Source organism: Urocampus carinirostris, chromosome 7 (genome assembly GCF_059441175.1).
Source record: "Urocampus carinirostris isolate Australia breed hairy pipefish chromosome 7, RoL_Ucar_1.0, whole genome shotgun sequence".
Classification (NCBI taxonomy): domain Eukaryota; kingdom Metazoa; phylum Chordata; class Actinopteri; order Syngnathiformes; family Syngnathidae; genus Urocampus; species Urocampus carinirostris.
Window position 1 is genome coordinate 24,179,790 of NC_142355.1, and position 16,889 is coordinate 24,196,678.

Genomic DNA, 16,889 nt, shown 5'->3' on the forward strand with positions numbered 1-16,889 from the left:
GGAGGAGGAGGAGGCTCACACCACAAGCACCCCTTCTCCGCCTGCAGCAAAACGAAAAAGTTCTTTTTTCGCTGAGTGGGAAAACGCGGATGACGACGATGATGCTTCTGTTCGAGATGAGGTTAACCAGTACATTAGTCAAAGGCATGTCATGGCTGATGATCGAGATTTGCTTGGCTGGTGGAGAATAAACTCCAGTATATACCCGAAGCTTGCAAAGTTAGCCAGATCGGTGTTGTGCATACCCGCAAGCAGCAGCAGCAGCGAGCGAGTGTTTAGCGCAGCTGGACGCACCATAGATCAGCGGAGAACTACATTGAAACCTAACACAGTGGACGCGAATCGCGATCTTGTTCCTGCACGATGACCACTGAATATAGGCTAAACAGCGTAAGTAATATCCTGCTGTTCAAATCACAATTTTAATTATTTTCTGAGGCTCTAATTATTTCCCTTATTTATTTTACAGGAGAGCAAGAGACACGAGGCCGAAATTTGCCGACTATGACCAGGCAGAAGCTTAAAGACTTTTATTATATTCATGTTTTACACAATTTGTAAGGTTTATTTGTTTGTTAATGTTTTATTGTAGTTTTTTATTGTATTACATATCCACTAAGTTTTTGCTTTTCATTTAAACACTATAGTGTTTTTCTTAAATTTTTCCCCTTGGCTGATTTTTTTATTTAAATTGGTAACATTCTATTTTATAGCGTGCTTCTTATGTTAAATTATTCTGAAAGCGTGTTCCTGAAATTCGTCCTATTTAGACCTATTTTGTTTCAATGCTCCTTAAAGCAGGTTGTTTTGTGTGTTCCGATGCAAATAATTAAAATAAAAAATGTTTATCATAAATCAAGGAGGACCTCGTAGTCTAAATCGCTAACTAATACACATTTAAACCACATCAGTTGATAATCCAGCAGCAGTGTCTGCTGCCAGAATGCGTGCGCTCTACTCCTATCAGACAATTCAAAGAACTTCTTCATTCCTGTCTCTGTCTAATATATTATACACATGCCATTGTTCTTTGTCGCTCTGCCCCTGTTGTGCCCTTTTCCGACTCCTATGCAAATTCCTCCCCCCCTCCGATTTTAAATGAAAAAAACAACAATTTGTTTACACCGCGGGATCCAATGCAACCAGGGTTTCATTCACAATAAAAAAGACATTACATACGGATATTATAGTAAATCAAATAAATATTATTTGTGTACAATTAGTTGTGATTGCGGAAATCATAGCGTACAGTGACGTTGGTGACTTTTCCATCCGCATTAACAAACGCATTTTGTAAAATACGATCGCGCTTTATTGTTTAAATAAACGCGTTATATAGACTAGGATCTCCCAATTGTTATAATTAGCTCGCTTTATTGTTTTAATAAGCGTTTTATATAGAATACGATCGCTTTTGTCGGAAGCGTACATTGACGTTGGTGACATTTTCATCCGCGTTAAAAAACCCAATTTGCAGAATAAAATCACGCTTTATTGTTTAAATAAACGCGTTATATAGACTAGGATCTCCCAATTATTATAATTAGCTCGCTTTATTGTTTTAATAAGCGTTTTATATAGAATACGATCAGGGGGGGGGGGGGGGGATTTGCATAGGAGTCGGAAAAGGGCACAACACGTCAACACCCCCTCAATGAAAGTGCTGCGCTAAAATCTTAAGGACGTACTACTACTGCTGCTGTGGATTATGGCCCAATGATCAAGTCGTCAAAATGACGGACGCCCTTAAATGTTTTCGCTACCTCAAAAAAAAAAAAACGTCAATGACAGATTGTCGCTTAATGTAACATCTGCAGTGCAGACACAGAAATATAAAAGATGTAAATGTTTATACAGTTTTATTTAACTTAGGCCTAGATGTTGTAACAAAAGGCAGAGTTTAATTTGTTATCATAAATCACCCCTCCTTATAAATAAAATATGTAATTTCGGGCCGGGCCAGCAAATCCAGTTAATTAGTCGGGCTCGGTCCGGGTCGGGTTTAATACCCCTCGGGCCTGCGTCGGGCTCGGGTGCTTTTTTTTGGCCCGATCTTACCTCTACACCGATCCCTCTCTCACCTGGATAGGGCTAAGGGGGCTGTGAGGATTACATTTTTGGACTTCTCCAGTGCCTTCAATACCATACAGCCTCTGCTACTGAGTAGGAAACTGACAGAGATTGGAATTAGCTCACACCTTGTAGAATGGATTACTGACTACCTGACAGGCAGACCCCAGTATGTGAAACAGGGGGGCTGTACATCGGACACTTTGGTTAGCAGCACAGGATCTCCGCAGGGGACCGTGCTCTCTCCGTTCCTATTCACTCTATATACATCAGACTTTAAGTACAACTCTGAGTCCTGCCATGTGCAAAAGTTTGCCGACGACACTGCGATCGTGGGATGTATCAGAAATGGGCAGGAGGAGGAGTACAGGAAATTAATTCAGGACTTTGTCCGATGGAGCGACGCAAACCACCTGCACCTGAACACCACCAAGACCAGGGAAATGGTGGTGGACTTCAGGAGAACCAGAACTCACCCGGTTCCTGTAACCATCAAAGGAGAATGTGTAGAATTTGTCCAGACCTACAAATACCTGGGTGTGCAGCTGGACAACAAACTCGACTGGACTGCCAACACAGAAGCTCTATGTAGGAAAGGGCAAAGCCGACTTTACTTCCTCAGAAGGCTGGCCTCCTTCAAAATCTGCAAAAAGCTCCTGAAAATATTCTATGAGACAGTTGTGGCAAGCGCCCTCTTCCATGCGACAGCGTGTTGGGGAGGCAGCGTCAAGAAGAAGGATGCCTCCCGTCTCAATAAACTGGCTAGGAAAGCGAGCTCTGTTGTGGGCAAAGAGCTGGACAGCCTAACAACAGTAGCTGAGAGACAGGCACTGGAAAAGCTGCGGTCAATCATGGACAATCCATCGCATCCACTACACAGCATTATCTCCAGACAGAGGAGCAGTTTCAGCGACAGACTGCTGTCACTGTCTTGTACTACGGACAGACTGAAGAGATCTTTTCTTCCTCATGCCATAAGACTCTTTAACTCTACCCGGCAGAGTAAAAGCCCACAGTAAACCACACCACCTACATTGCATATTACCGAATCTTATTGCAATATGTATGCTGTGTAGCACTATTTAGTTATTCTATATAACATGCTACAGTGGGCATTTGCACGTCACACTGGGTATTTGTATATTGTATTCTTTTTGCTTTATTATTGTATTGTTCTCAGCTCAGGGATGCTGCTGGAAATGTGAATTTCCCTTCGGGGATGAATAAAGTATCTATCTATCTATCTATCTATCTATCATCTATCTAGCTCCACCCATTCCTACCGCTCACCCAAATAGATCTCAAGGCTTTTCCCGTGCTTCTGGGTGTTTAAAGGTGTTTTTGTGGCTTTTCATTAAAAAGTGCCTCAAAAATGAACATGGATTGCTTATTGAGCTTCCATTGCAGGATTATTTGGCAATTTAAAGCCAAAATGGTGTCTGTTGGTATGACACAGACTATAAACTGTAAGTAAAATTGTGTCAAATATACTGGAACGAACCCTTAAATAATCAATAATACCTCAGCTTTGCACGTGCGACAATCCACTCCGCATGTAACAGTACATTAAGTAATTGCGACAGTTGTTTTATCTCCGAGCCTTACATACTTATGAAAAAAGCTATAGGTCCCGACCCCTGCACAAAATCATACAGTGACATCTAGTGGTCGATTAATAAACACCGTCCCTTTTAACAACAATGTTATTATTATAAAAATTGAAAAGAGTGAAAGGTTTTCCAGGTTGACATTATTTCGTTAGAAAACTAAAAACCCTGGTTTTCTTGCAAGTTATTATTAAAATTACATAAAAGCTCTGCTGTAATGAGTGTGCTGTAGTCAGACAAGCATGTCAATTAGCCAGAATACAAAGTTGAATAATATTAAAATGAAACCAAGCGTATTAGTTGGCTACATAAAATAAACCTATATTTGTATATTTAAAAAAAATACTGTTTACTTTTTGGACCCCTTTTCTATTTTTTTGTTTAAATGTGCACTTGCCAGGTCCAGGAGGAAAGAGGCTTCACAGATGTCCGGACATTATCATCACATTCCAGCCGTTTTAGTAGGATTTGTATTCGAATCCTCTTTTGTTTGAGAGGGCTTGCTCGCCGCTTCCTTTTCAGGATTTTTCACCTTGTGGACGATGATCTTGTGTCTGCTAAGGGACATCTGCGAGGTAAAGCACAAGCCGCAGAGAAGGCACTGTGGGGTGTTTTGGCTGATTTTATGATGAGAAATGTGATCCTGGAATTTGATGTCATCGTCCGTGATGAATCGGCACTTGGAGCAGTGAAAGTGGGTTTTAATCCGTTTCGCTGGGGGAGCCCTTTGGAAATTAGCAACGTCTTGACTCTCCTCTTTGCCAGAATCCTGCCATCAATAGATACCTCAGTAAGCATCTATGATATTTGAGTTGTCGTGCAAGAAAGTGTTACCTCTGCTAGAATGTTTTTGCATTCCTGGGTGGTTTTCGCCATTTGGTTAAGGTCAGGATTTTTGATTCCATGCATGAGGCTGATGTGGTTCTTCATCATCACGCTGCTGGTAAATGTTGTCTTTTTGTCTGTGCAATACCTGCGGACAGTTTATTTAGATAATAAATTCCAATACAAACAGAAGAATGTATTTTTTTATACGGAAACATAGTGTTGCCTCGCCATATTGTGGTCAAGTTTTGTGTCTTTGTGGATTGCAGACTTGTTTTCCGATTAATTAGGTCTGCACACATCTCAGAACTTCAGTGTCACTTTAAAAGCGCCAGTACACTCAAACCAATTGGAGAACACCCTTTTGCTTCCTGGGCGCTGATTGGAACAATCTGAATTAATCATTTAGATGACTAGTGACAAATAAATAACCCCTTTGCGAGGGATCCACTCAGGAGGCGAGTACGAGCGACATCAATGAAAAAATAGACATTGTTTTTTCATTTACCTTTTGACATAAAACAAACAGGGTTTGTACACCTTTTTCATGGCCAAATTCAAGCACCTTTAAAAGACCTTCAAAGCCGGTTTTCCAATTTCTCTAGTACCATTAAAAAGAATAAATCCTGTGTGAATTATGTTCTTTGCAAATCCATAAATATATCTGCTATTTACATATGCAATTTTTTTAATCTTGTATGTGCATCTATCAAGACATATAACTTTTGGATCCCAAGTAAAGTATGAATATATTTGTGGATCACAACAATATGTATGGAAATATTTTTTAGATGAATTACTCCTGTTATAAGTGTTGGGTAAAAAAGACAGTAATATGTAGCTTACATTTTCAGAAGCAGGAAATTCTTCCTATTTTTTGCATGGCCTCTAATGAATGCCTTGAATTGATACATAATCCTTGCACTAATACACATTTCATAGTGCCCTATTTAGGTGTCGCATGAACCTGTTTACTTGGGCATGACCTGTAAGTGGCGATGACACTTATTAGGACAATGCCATACGGACTAATGACAGCTAGCGTTAATCACAAGGGAAGAAAGGCAATGGAAAAGCAAAGCCACCAGAGAGCAGTGTGGGTAAACGTGGCAACAATTTTTAGCACGTACAAGCACTTCACCTAAAATCAAAGCACTTTTCAAACCTTGAAAACACATTAAAATTCAACTATTTTCAAGGATTTGGCTATACGAACCTTGATCAAAGGATGATTTCATTCATTTTACCAAAACAAAAAAAAATCAACGTGCTTTTTTACTCTAGCTCCAAAAGTGGGCTCCAACGCTGCTTCCCTTCTGTTTAGAAGGTGTGCTGTACTTTGCTTTCGTGAAAATGTGACAATACTCTTCATTTTCTGGAATGCAATTTAAAAAAATGTCGTACACTCTCCATTTATGGCAAATCAACTGAAATATAAGTCTTTTAGTGTTTTAACATTGCTGATTGCAAAAACAATGCAAATATCCCGTCTTAAAAATTTACAATAGTATAAAGTATACAAGAAGGCTGTAAGCCATTATCAGCAAAATTAGGATAATGAAAAGGCTTGCAATATGATATGGATGATAAATAATGAATCCTGTTATATGGAATTTTTTTTAATTGCATTATCTAAATGTCTAAATCTAGTCAAAATCTAATCTAAGATAATTTTATGAAATCCGTACTTATTTATTTAATCGCGATTTGCGTGTGCGTGTGTCAAGACAACCCCAATAAATACCAACAAAATCAATAAACATCTGTTTTCGTATACAGCAGCTCTAGAGCAGCATCCAGTCATGCTGCTCTTTGGCACTCCTTTTTCAATATACCAAGGCTCCAACAACTTCAACCAAGTAGAATGCCGGGCTTTTATGCTTGTAAAAAATAAAAATAATAACTTTCTCACAATATTAAGTTTTCTGATAACTAGAATTTTCGCTGTAGGGGCAGAAAATAAAACTGAAATCAACCAATATATATGAGTTTTTTTAGCAGGTAAACCGGGATTAGTGTGCATCACTGTCTCCCTACAAGTCCAACAGTGCTTTGTGGCATAAAATAACCCCGGATTAGGGAAACCGTGCACAAAGAAATTCACCTAATACAGGTAGTTATTGAATGGATTAACTGCAAAAATCGAGGGAATACGGTCTGGCACAAATAGTTCCATAAAAATACATTTTATATTCAACTTTATCTTACCCACAAGAGTATATTTTCTTCTTTCCATCGTGGTCACGGAAAACGTGTTTTCTAAGGCTAGTTGGCGAGTTGAAGGACTTCTCACATTGTCGGCAGGGGTAGCGCTTTGATGACTGAAGACCAAACAATAAGCAATTAATTAAATAGACATCAGGAACATTTGATTTGCTTATACAGCGCATACAACTGAGGGAGGGTTGAAGAAACCTGTTATGAATAACTTCTTAACAGCCCGTTCTTAGCCACGCACAAATTTAGTTTAAATTCACGCCAGTTGTTAATTAGTCCCAATATACAGTATGTGACACGTTGAGTAGTAAGATAAGATACTGTTTTATAGTGGTTGAACAGGGAAGTGCTCACTTGTATTTACTTTAACACGTCATAAAAAAAAGAAATCACAGGAAGTGTTGAAACCTTTTACAACGGCACAAGCAAGGTCATAGCTTAACATCAAATAAAAGGATTTTCACTGGATATTTTATGTAATGATTGCAAAAATTCATGCAATGTTTTCTTTGGTAGAGCACAAACACATATTTTTTGGCATGTTAAAATTTAGAGTAGTGGATCAACATGGCAAGAGTCAAGGTCTGCGAGTATTGTTTGGGAAAACAGCAGCTGTCTTAAGGTATAGCAACCAGAAAAACAATGGTAATTAGTGTGGCTTGCTAAAGAATTCCAGTGTTTGCGTTACACTAGTGGGGCTTTAATAATATTTGGGTACACATTTTTGAGTTTAATCTCAAGTTTAGTGTCTTTGATGGGCAAACAAAAAAATAATACATTATTCCTCACCTTCCCATGCTTAGTTTTCAAGTGGGAGACATAACGGTCCCTCTCAGGAAAATGCTGAAGACATTCCCCACACGTCCAGTCAGAAGACTTTGAACCCAGACTACCGTCCTCTGCCTTTTTTCGAGGAGCATCCATGCGTTTTACTGGGCTGTGGATCGAACTGGCCTTCCCCTGCAGACTGCTATTGTTTGTTTGTTTACTGTTCACCTCAGCCTCTGGTCTTGCCTCTCCTCCGTGTACACTCTTTCAAAACAAACACAAATGAGGAGGCTAAATTAGGAACATAAAATATTATGATATGATTTTTGCATATTAAAGATCGTGCATTTGACATTGTTAGAACTCCATTAGCACTTTATGAAAGTTACATTTAAAATAAATAACAAAAGAACATCACCATTAAATCCAGTACTAGGCGTAGTTTCTGCCTGCTTTAATACGCAAAAAAAGTTATAGTTTTTTTTCCCATCAGATTAACAAGTCTTCAATTCAATCTAAACTAAACCCTACACAACTTCTGTTGCCGACTTGACTGCTATTATTATTAGTGTGTAGCGTTGCAGACACTAGCATTAGCAGCTAGCAACGCTGATGAAGCTTCTAGCATTAGTTAATACGTCATCAAAATGTGTGTTCATCTAAAACTCAAACCTAACCGCTTGCTCAATATTACGTATTTTGAAGTCCTATATATAATACATGAACTCTTCTATTAGTGGCTAGCTTAAAAAAATTAGCAGCTAGTGATGGAGCTATTAATATTAGTAAGGGATGTTTAATTGTGGTGTAAAAAATGTTTATCTAAAAATTTAAAAGTAATTGGTTGCTCATATGAAGTATACATAAGCATTGTTTATACATTTCTAATGAATGTTTAAGATGACGTTGGGATTGGGCGCCCGCCCATAGACTGGGAGGTCATAGGTTCGAGCCTTGGCTGAGTCATAGCTAAGACCTACAACAGTGATACCCATTGCCTACCTGGATGCTCGGCATTAGGGGTTGGAATTGGGTGGTTTGGTCATAATGACTAGTAAAAATCACACTCACAAAGATACCACCGTCACTTTGTTAAAAGACTCTATACCTACCTTGAAATGTCGCATCAACAACTGCTTTTGAGAAAAGACCGAGTTGCATTCAGGACACTTAAACACACAGGAGAGACGCTTGTTGGCATCCTGGTGAAAATGTTGAAAGAGCAACCACTTCTTTTGGAAAACGTCACCACACGAGCACTTGAAGCTAAAGCTGCAAAAACAAAGCCACATTTCATTTTAGACGAGTTGAACGAGAAAAGGACACAATAGAGCTTATAATGATGTGGTCACAAGGATGTAACTTACCGAGGGGGGACTTTACTAGCGCTGTGTTTATTTTTTATATGAGCGTCATAGTTATCTGAAGATTTGAAGGCCATGGGGCAGGCAGAGCACTTGTAGAGGACTTCACAGTGTTTCTCCTCAATGTGAGACTTTTGTCCTAAAAGGGTCTTGAAAACCACTTCGCAGTGAAGACACCTGCAGGGAGAAAATATGGTCAGGGCGGAGTAAAGTTGAATAAATTCCAAAGCACAATCCAATTTGGCTTTTAACCCATGTTGACTTACTTGTACCAAGCTTTTCGTGCATAGTGGAGACAGTTTTCCCTGACGTGCTTCAGGATGTCCGCAGAGTGGCCAAAGGCACCGCACTCAGGGCAGCAGTAAGGGGGCTTGAGGGCATGGATGCGCTCGTGGGCTTTCCAGCTGCACTTGTTAGGTAGCAACATGGAGCAAAGCTTGCAAAACTGATCCAAAAACAACATGGGAGGAAAAAGTAACTGTTGAAAATTCAGTAACAGAACATTTCAAACCAAAGTGAACACTGCAGGCCTTGAAAATGTTATACATAAAACTGTAAATGCTATTTTGAAGGCTAAACATCTAAAACATGGTTTTCATGGTTTCAGTACTTCATAGATTTGCAACATGCATCGTGTTCTGCATTCAGATTGGCTAAACCAGGGGTCAGCAACAAGTGGCACCCTAGTTGCTCCCTGGTGCCATTTCAAAAGTATTTGATAATGGAAAATTATATAGTTTGAATGGACTAGATACATTAAATCTAATCTAAAATCTGATTTAATCTGTGGGATGGCAAACATGACAATGATTCTTAACATTTTGCAGTGAATATACAGTGTAATTATAAACATACATACCATCCATCCATAGTAAAATTAACTAGTTACTAGGGAAAGTAAATATTTCTGTTACTTTTAAAAGAAGTTGTTGAATGTTAAAGGTTTTGAAATTTTCTGAGCGAATATGAATTGGGCGTTTACTTGTAGAAATGGGAATTCTGACTATTTTGAGAGAAACTGTTTTTCTGGCTCAGCTCACAAAAAAGAGCTCTTTTAGATCTCAAACGGCTCTTCAGGTTGTTTTTGTTCCTTTAATCCCTACAGTACATTAACAATTATTATGATACATTATTCACGTAAAAAGGGGGAAAATAAAGAAAAAATGGGGGGAGACAAAAGGAAAAATACAATACCAATAGGAAAAAGATAAAAAAAAAAATAATAATTAACTTTTATGTAAACATTTTATATAGACACACTAACACTGAAAAACAGGAAATATACAGTAGATATTTATAAATCGACAAAGAAACATAAAATACAAAACAATTGTAACCTTTTTATACGAAACAAATTTAGAGTCAACAACACAGAATCCCTGGGTTAAAAAATGCAATTGACCAATCACAGAAGAAAAAGGGCGTCTCTGAGGGAACCAGCTGTTGATTGGTGGGAAGCTACCTGACTTCGTTACCTTTGAAAGAGCTGGTTCAAAGAGTCAGGTGCTGTCAAAACTCAGCCCCCATTTGCCCTTTCTTTTGGAGCATTAGCAAATACTATATTCGTGATCGCTATCCGTCTATATCATAGTCGCTATTTTGAATGGTGACATGATCCAAAAATACATGACGGTAACAACTCGGTAAAGAGCTGAAAACCCACTGCTGAACACAGGGTCAGGTTCGCTGGGGCACGCCGTCATTGGTGTTCTGCATTTCAAGTAACGCACCACTTTTGACCATCAGTAACGATAACAGCGTTGTAACGGCAGAAAAAAATAATTAGTTAGATTACCCCGTTATTGAAAAAAAAACAGTGCCGTAACGTAGCGTGCTATTCCCAATGAGCACAGGTTTAAATTTTTGTGTAATTCCCAACCCTTCAGTGCTGTCGCAGCAGAGCGTGCGCCAAATGACCAATTTTCAGCACGAGGTATTCCCAGGTGGTCTCCCATACAAGTACTAACCAGGCCCGACACAGCTAAGCTTCCCGTTCTCTGTGTGGTATAACCGTAAAACTTTGATGCTACACAGGGTTCCTACAGCTAAATTAAATTCAAAATGTTTCAATAGTTTTTAATGCCTTTTGAAATCAAATTTTAGACAAAGTTGACAAAAAAAAAACCCTATTTCTTGCAAACAATACATTGTGCCTCGTACACATTACCTGGCACAGCTTTAAGCCATGGCGAAAAACGTTAAGGTTGAGTTCTAAGATGTCTCTGCTCTGAAAGGCCTGACTGAACCTACATCAGCATTATGCTAGTTTCGTTAATATTCACACAATTTGCCTTAAAATGTCATGTTAAACAAAGAAATAAAAATCTACCCACCAATTCTTGCTTATTGCCTGACGTAGACTGAAAATGTCCGGCGAGTGCTCCATTGTCTGGCATCTGCTTGTTACATACCAAGCAGTACAGATTTTGTTGGGTGACATCATCTGGGTAGAGGGGCATTACTGGCTGACCTTTAGCGGAGAATGATGGCATCGCACCAAAGTCCATTTTGAGTGGTTCCGCACTGAAAGGGACAAACATAAGTGCCTCAGCGATGGGTTTCATGTGGAGCTGCGTGCACTGCATCACGGCGCCGCTCTTCTTGTGTTCCCTGGCGTGTGCCAAGAGGGCACACTTGTTGAAAAACACCAAAGTTTTGGCACAATGCGTGCATCCCACCTCGATGTGGACGCTTCTACGGCTGTAGTGGAACGCGAGGCTGCGCTCGACCCCAAATGAGTCTCCGCATTCGAAGCAACGGTAGCCCCGTGCCGGAAGACGGATGTCGCTCTCGGGCGGGGGATTCAGGTCGGGCACGTATGTCGGAACAGGGTTGGCCTTGTTCAGCAGCCGGTTTAAAGTGCTTGCTGCCGTGTTGGGGACAGCAGTTTGTGGCCAAGTTTTGATCTGATGGACTAATGGTACGCTGCTGCACATGTCTGAAGAGAGTTTGTGCTGGTTGGAATGATGCGAGGAGGACCGAGCGGTCACAGAGGCAGCCACACTGTGAGGCACCAGGTTCAAACTGGCAAGGTGCGCTGCTTTGGGAAGAAAGTTAGAGCTTCCAGTTTGTCCTTTAGATGATACTTTCTTTTGCATATGTGCCCCAGGTGCAGATGGTTTTCTGATAGGTGCATTTTTCGAGTTTTCTTCTGATTTGCTTTGCAGGACTTTAGGTGAATACACTCCGTCCTCACTCATCAAACTCTGTGATGGCGAAGACTCGTAAGCCGAGTGGACGTCGTCCGTTTCGGAATCCGGCAGCACGCTAGTAACCGTGCGCTTCACCTGCCCACTAGTAGTTTTGATGGTCTTTATGCGGACCTTAGGTACAGCTGGCGGAGACCCGCCAGCCTTGTAGCTGCTGTCGCTGCAGATACTCATGGGGCTGTCAGGCGGTTTCTTAAGGCGCTTCACCGCTTCAAGTGGGCTCATGGGACTATGCGGGGATATGGGTACCTTGGGGCTGTATTTCAGGCTGTCGTACATTGCTGGAGACTCTATTGGATTCTTTGTTTGTTCACTTGGGTTCTTTCTAGCATTGAGAGCCACCAGAGCCTCAAGGCATGAGGGCACTTTAGAAGTGGACAAATCTTTTTGAGGAGCTGTGTCAGGGTTATCCAATGAGTTTCCTGAACTGCAAGTAGTGTCATTAGAGGTTTTTTTATTGTCAAGATGAGGAATACTATGCATTCTTGTAATTGTACTAGTAATACTGTCAGATGAATCCTTGTTCCTCCTATTGGATGACAAGTTGTATTTTTGGACCTCATCAAAAACATGAAAATCTGTCTTTAGTGGATTGTCTGCAGCAGAACATTCCACTAAGTTAGTGTTTTCCAAAGAACACGATCTCTCCTGCTGGGGGTGTGCATTTTCCCTACCTTCTTCACACTCCGGACTGGAAATGGGACTGGGGTGAGAGTCTGATGGGGAAAAAAGGGGCATTCCATCAGGTTTGTGTTGAATTGGAGCCTTCCCAAGAAATTCACTGGAAATTTTACTATTTGGAGAAGAGACAAATGATTTACTGGTGAAATTATTTCCAGTCTCGCCAGATCTCGATCCATTAAATCCATTATGCAAAGGTGATCCCGGGTGAAGTCCGTTCTCAAATTCTTCTGACTCTAGGTGATGTGTGTTTTTCACAATAACACTCACAGCAGGAATATCCGCAGAAGACACCACTTGACTATTCTCCAAACTATTGTTAGCAGATCCTCCAGGATGTTTGGGATGTGCCTCATCATTCCCATCCTGGACAGGCTCCTTGGCATCCAACCCTGTGGCATCTGGGATGTCAAAGGCAGCCAGAAGATCATCAAAATCCGGGGTTTTCATGTCACCCATGTTTGCACGACCCGCAAACCTGCACAGGAAACATAATGAATCAACGAATCTAGACAACCAACTTAAGTTGTACACAGCTCGTAAAAGTTTAACTAAAGTTAACTGGGAGATTTCTTTTTAAGACTTTTAACTGTTAATGTTGCTTTCTCGTTAACCAGCTAAACTGAACAACTACTGAAAACAAAAATATCTCGTAGCCACGGATAATACATTTTACACGGTCCACTATATTTAAACCGTAGGTAAACTGTCATCGTGTTTGTTTATATTTATATAAAGCGCACGTACTGTTTTTGACGTTAGCAGTTAGCTGACAAGCTAACTCAGCCGCGTCGCTACACTACGAAAGGGAGATGGGATGTTAGCCAAATGCTACCCGCGTAATACCAAACACGACACACACATAACAGTCCTACCATTTGACTCAGTTCGCCACCATGTATTGTTAAATGGTTAGGACGCGCCGGTGGAGTGGTGCATTAGGACCACATTAGCCAACGTATGCTAGGCTCTAGGAAAGCTAGGCAGGCTAGCGACAATTTGGTTTTCTATTTCCCCCTCACTGTCTTTACATTTATTTCCCCCCGTATTTAGTCTTGCAGGCAACAGGCTGCGAGATGTCGTTCACCCAAATATAACATAGGCCAGTGTTTTTCAACCTTTTTTGACGCAAGGCACACTTATCTTCGTGAAAAAATTGAGGCACACCGTCCGTAGAAAATAATTAAAGATGAATTGCCAGTACCAGTTTCATGTTGTTGATTTTTTTACTTAAATTGTCATGTTGTCAAAATGACAGTACTATAAGGTATACGTATAAGCACCTTGAGGACTGAAAGGACTGTTCAACAAGGTGTTGTAAAGGGCTGTGTAAAGTACTGTACAGTTAACATTAACATTTTCATCATTTTTGGTCATCTTGGGTCAGGAGGTAAACCAATTTACTCATTCTGGTTAATAATTTTGCTGTGATTTGGGATTGTATTATGTGTTTCAAATTTAGCTATATTTTATGCTGTTTTCCTCATAATGAGATTTTTGAGTTTTTCCTTGCCCTTATGTAGGTTTTAGATCAGGGGATGGTGTCATAATAGTCTGTGGTTTGCAATAATTTGTGCTCTGTGCAGCCCTTTGAGACTCCTTGTGAGGAAGGGCTATAAAAATAAACATGACTTGACTTGACTTTTGTTTACTGTCAATGATCAGTTTATGACAAAAGCAGACGCAAACCCTACTAGATTAAGAGCTGGGTATCTGAAGAGGGTCGGGAACCGTTGAACACTTATTTGGGTCGGATATGCTTATGAGGAAATAAATCAGAAGGGGAACTCACTTAAAGAGTTGGTTCATCACTACCACAATTGGATAATATATCCACCTACCCCTAGGGCCCTAGGATACAAAATTAATCCGTTCCAAGGTGCAGGTCTTAAAGTGAAAAAGTGAAATTGCTGTATGGAGGGGAATGGAAACTTAGGGTAAAAAGCTAATAGGTTGCAACTCTTGTAACTCAGATAAAACACGGCTGCGCAGTGGTTAGTGCATGTGCGGTACACTTCTGAGGTCATGGGATCGAACCTTCCTGTGTGGAGTTTGTATGTTCTCCCCGTGCTTGAGATGATTTCCTCTGGGCACGCCGATTTCCTCCCACATTTCAAAAACATGCATGGCCGGTCCAGATTGTCTTTGGGACACGATTGGTTCAAGAGGTAGAGTGCTCGCTTTGGGATCAAGAGGTCGCAAGTTTGATTCCCCGAAAGCAGGTAGTTTTGCATGCCTGACGTTGCTATCGGTTAGTTAGTGTGTAGAAGTGTGTATAGCGCTTTTGGATGTCTTCATTGACTTGAAAAGCGCTATATAAAAGCAGATCATTTACATTTGACTTGAGTTTTTTTGGAACACAAACTAAAAATGAGTAAAAAATATTTTGTAGTAATACAAAACATCATCTAATACATTCTAACATTTTTTTCAATCTTTTTGGGGAGATTATCATGATATTTAAATAATGATTTTTATTTTGTTACATTTATTTCATTATTTTCCGTTGGTTAATAGATATTTGTACCGGTTCTGTCTCATGTTCATGGAATTACTTAAAAAAAAAATAAAAAAAAAATGAGAAAGTAAATGCTGCCACCTACCGGTACGGATGAATGTTACAGCAGGGCGATCAATGGCAGAAAGCTATGTTTTATTTTAATACCGGTACTAATAAAATACTAATACAATAATAAAATTGGGCAATTTCCTGCTACACACTAGACAAGGTCTCATGGCACACTAGTGTGCCCCGGCACACTGGTTGAAAACACTGACATAGGCCATACCTGAGGTCACTAAACACCATATATTGCACTCAGTTGCATATGATGTACGACATTGATGCTTATTTTGTCTTATCAGGTAAAAGTGAAATCAATTTTTATACTATGCCATAACGATAAAGTCCTTGCGTAACATCAATAGACGTTCGCTCTCCAAAAACACATTGCAAGACATATTTTCCTGCATATTTTTATGGATGTGAGCTGCAATATTGTTTCTCTATTTCTGATATGTTGCGAATGAAATTGTTTCAATTTGAAGTTCTGCGGAAAAATGTTAATATTATCATAATCATTTTGTGCCAAAAGGTCTCCAGAATTGAGTTGATAACAAAAGTTTGATAAATGTGTAACAAAATGACAAAATGTTAGAAGTAAAAAGATAAATTGTATCCTTATTATTATCATCACCGCCATTACATTATTAGTAATGTGGAAAAAACTTTCAGTTATTGAGATTATAATGAAGTTTTAAAAAAAGTATTCTTCTGACATTGTTTCCTTATCTATCATAGAAAGCCTCTCGTTTTTTTTTATTTTCCTCAGCTTCTTATTCAAACATTACTTTTCTCTAGTGCAGAAATCATAAAACTTTTTATATGCATTTCTTACATTTAAAAAATGTTTCATGTTATCACTATGTTGTTACCATGTATTTATGTTACTAGTAGGTTGATATTTTCAGGAGTAGGGCAAAATATATATATATATATATATATATATATATATATATATATATATATATATATATATATATATATATATATATATATATATATATATATATACATACATTCAGATATATTCAGACTCTTTACTCAAGAGTCTCTGTGTAATATTGTATTGCATAGTGCAACCGAAAACGAGTGCATCAAATCACGGGAAAAGATTAAAAACCACGGGACTCAAAGCGACAAAACCTTTGCTTCTAATTTTTTTGTCCAGCATTTCAAAAGGTTTTGGGGGCACTCGTACAAACAAGATGGCGGGCAATCCTGTGAGGTCCCATGAGGTGAGCCTTTTTTTAATGAAAAATAAATATAATTTTGTTTGCCCTAATTTTTTAATGCACATTACTATGCTATGTATTTTTATTACTATTTAAATCACAAAATGTTTGAATGAATTAAGATTTATCTGGGGCAACACGGCGGCTGAGTGGTAGGCGTGTCCGCGTTACAGTTCTGAGTTCTAAGATCGAACCTTCCTGTGTGGAGTTTGCATGTTCTCCCCGTGCTTGCGTAGGTTTCCTCCGTGCCCTCTGGGTTCCTCCCACATTGCCAAACACATGCATCTCAGGTTAATTGCCAGGCCCAAAATTTCACTAGATGTGAATGAGTAAGTGAGATTGGCTGGCAACCA

At 39.5% G+C, this 16,889-nt stretch overlaps 1 protein-coding gene across 1 annotated transcript; it reads right to left on the bottom strand.

Moving 5' to 3' along the window:
- Nucleotides 1-1,748: 1,748 nt before the first annotated feature.
- znf592 (zinc finger protein 592) lies at nt 1,749-13,743 on the bottom strand. The gene is made up of 9 exons (XM_088339320.1): nt 13,617-13,743; nt 11,185-13,219; nt 9,118-9,296; nt 8,855-9,028; nt 8,600-8,759; nt 7,509-7,751; nt 6,711-6,823; nt 4,512-4,650; nt 1,749-4,446 (listed from the first exon to the last, which is right to left on the bottom strand). The coding sequence occupies exons 2-9, from the start codon at nt 13,198-13,200 to the stop codon at nt 4,120-4,122; spliced, it is 3,351 nt and encodes a 1,116-aa protein (XP_088195446.1). The 5' UTR covers nt 13,201-13,219; nt 13,617-13,743; the 3' UTR covers nt 1,749-4,119.
- Nucleotides 13,744-16,889: the final 3,146 nt, after the last annotated feature.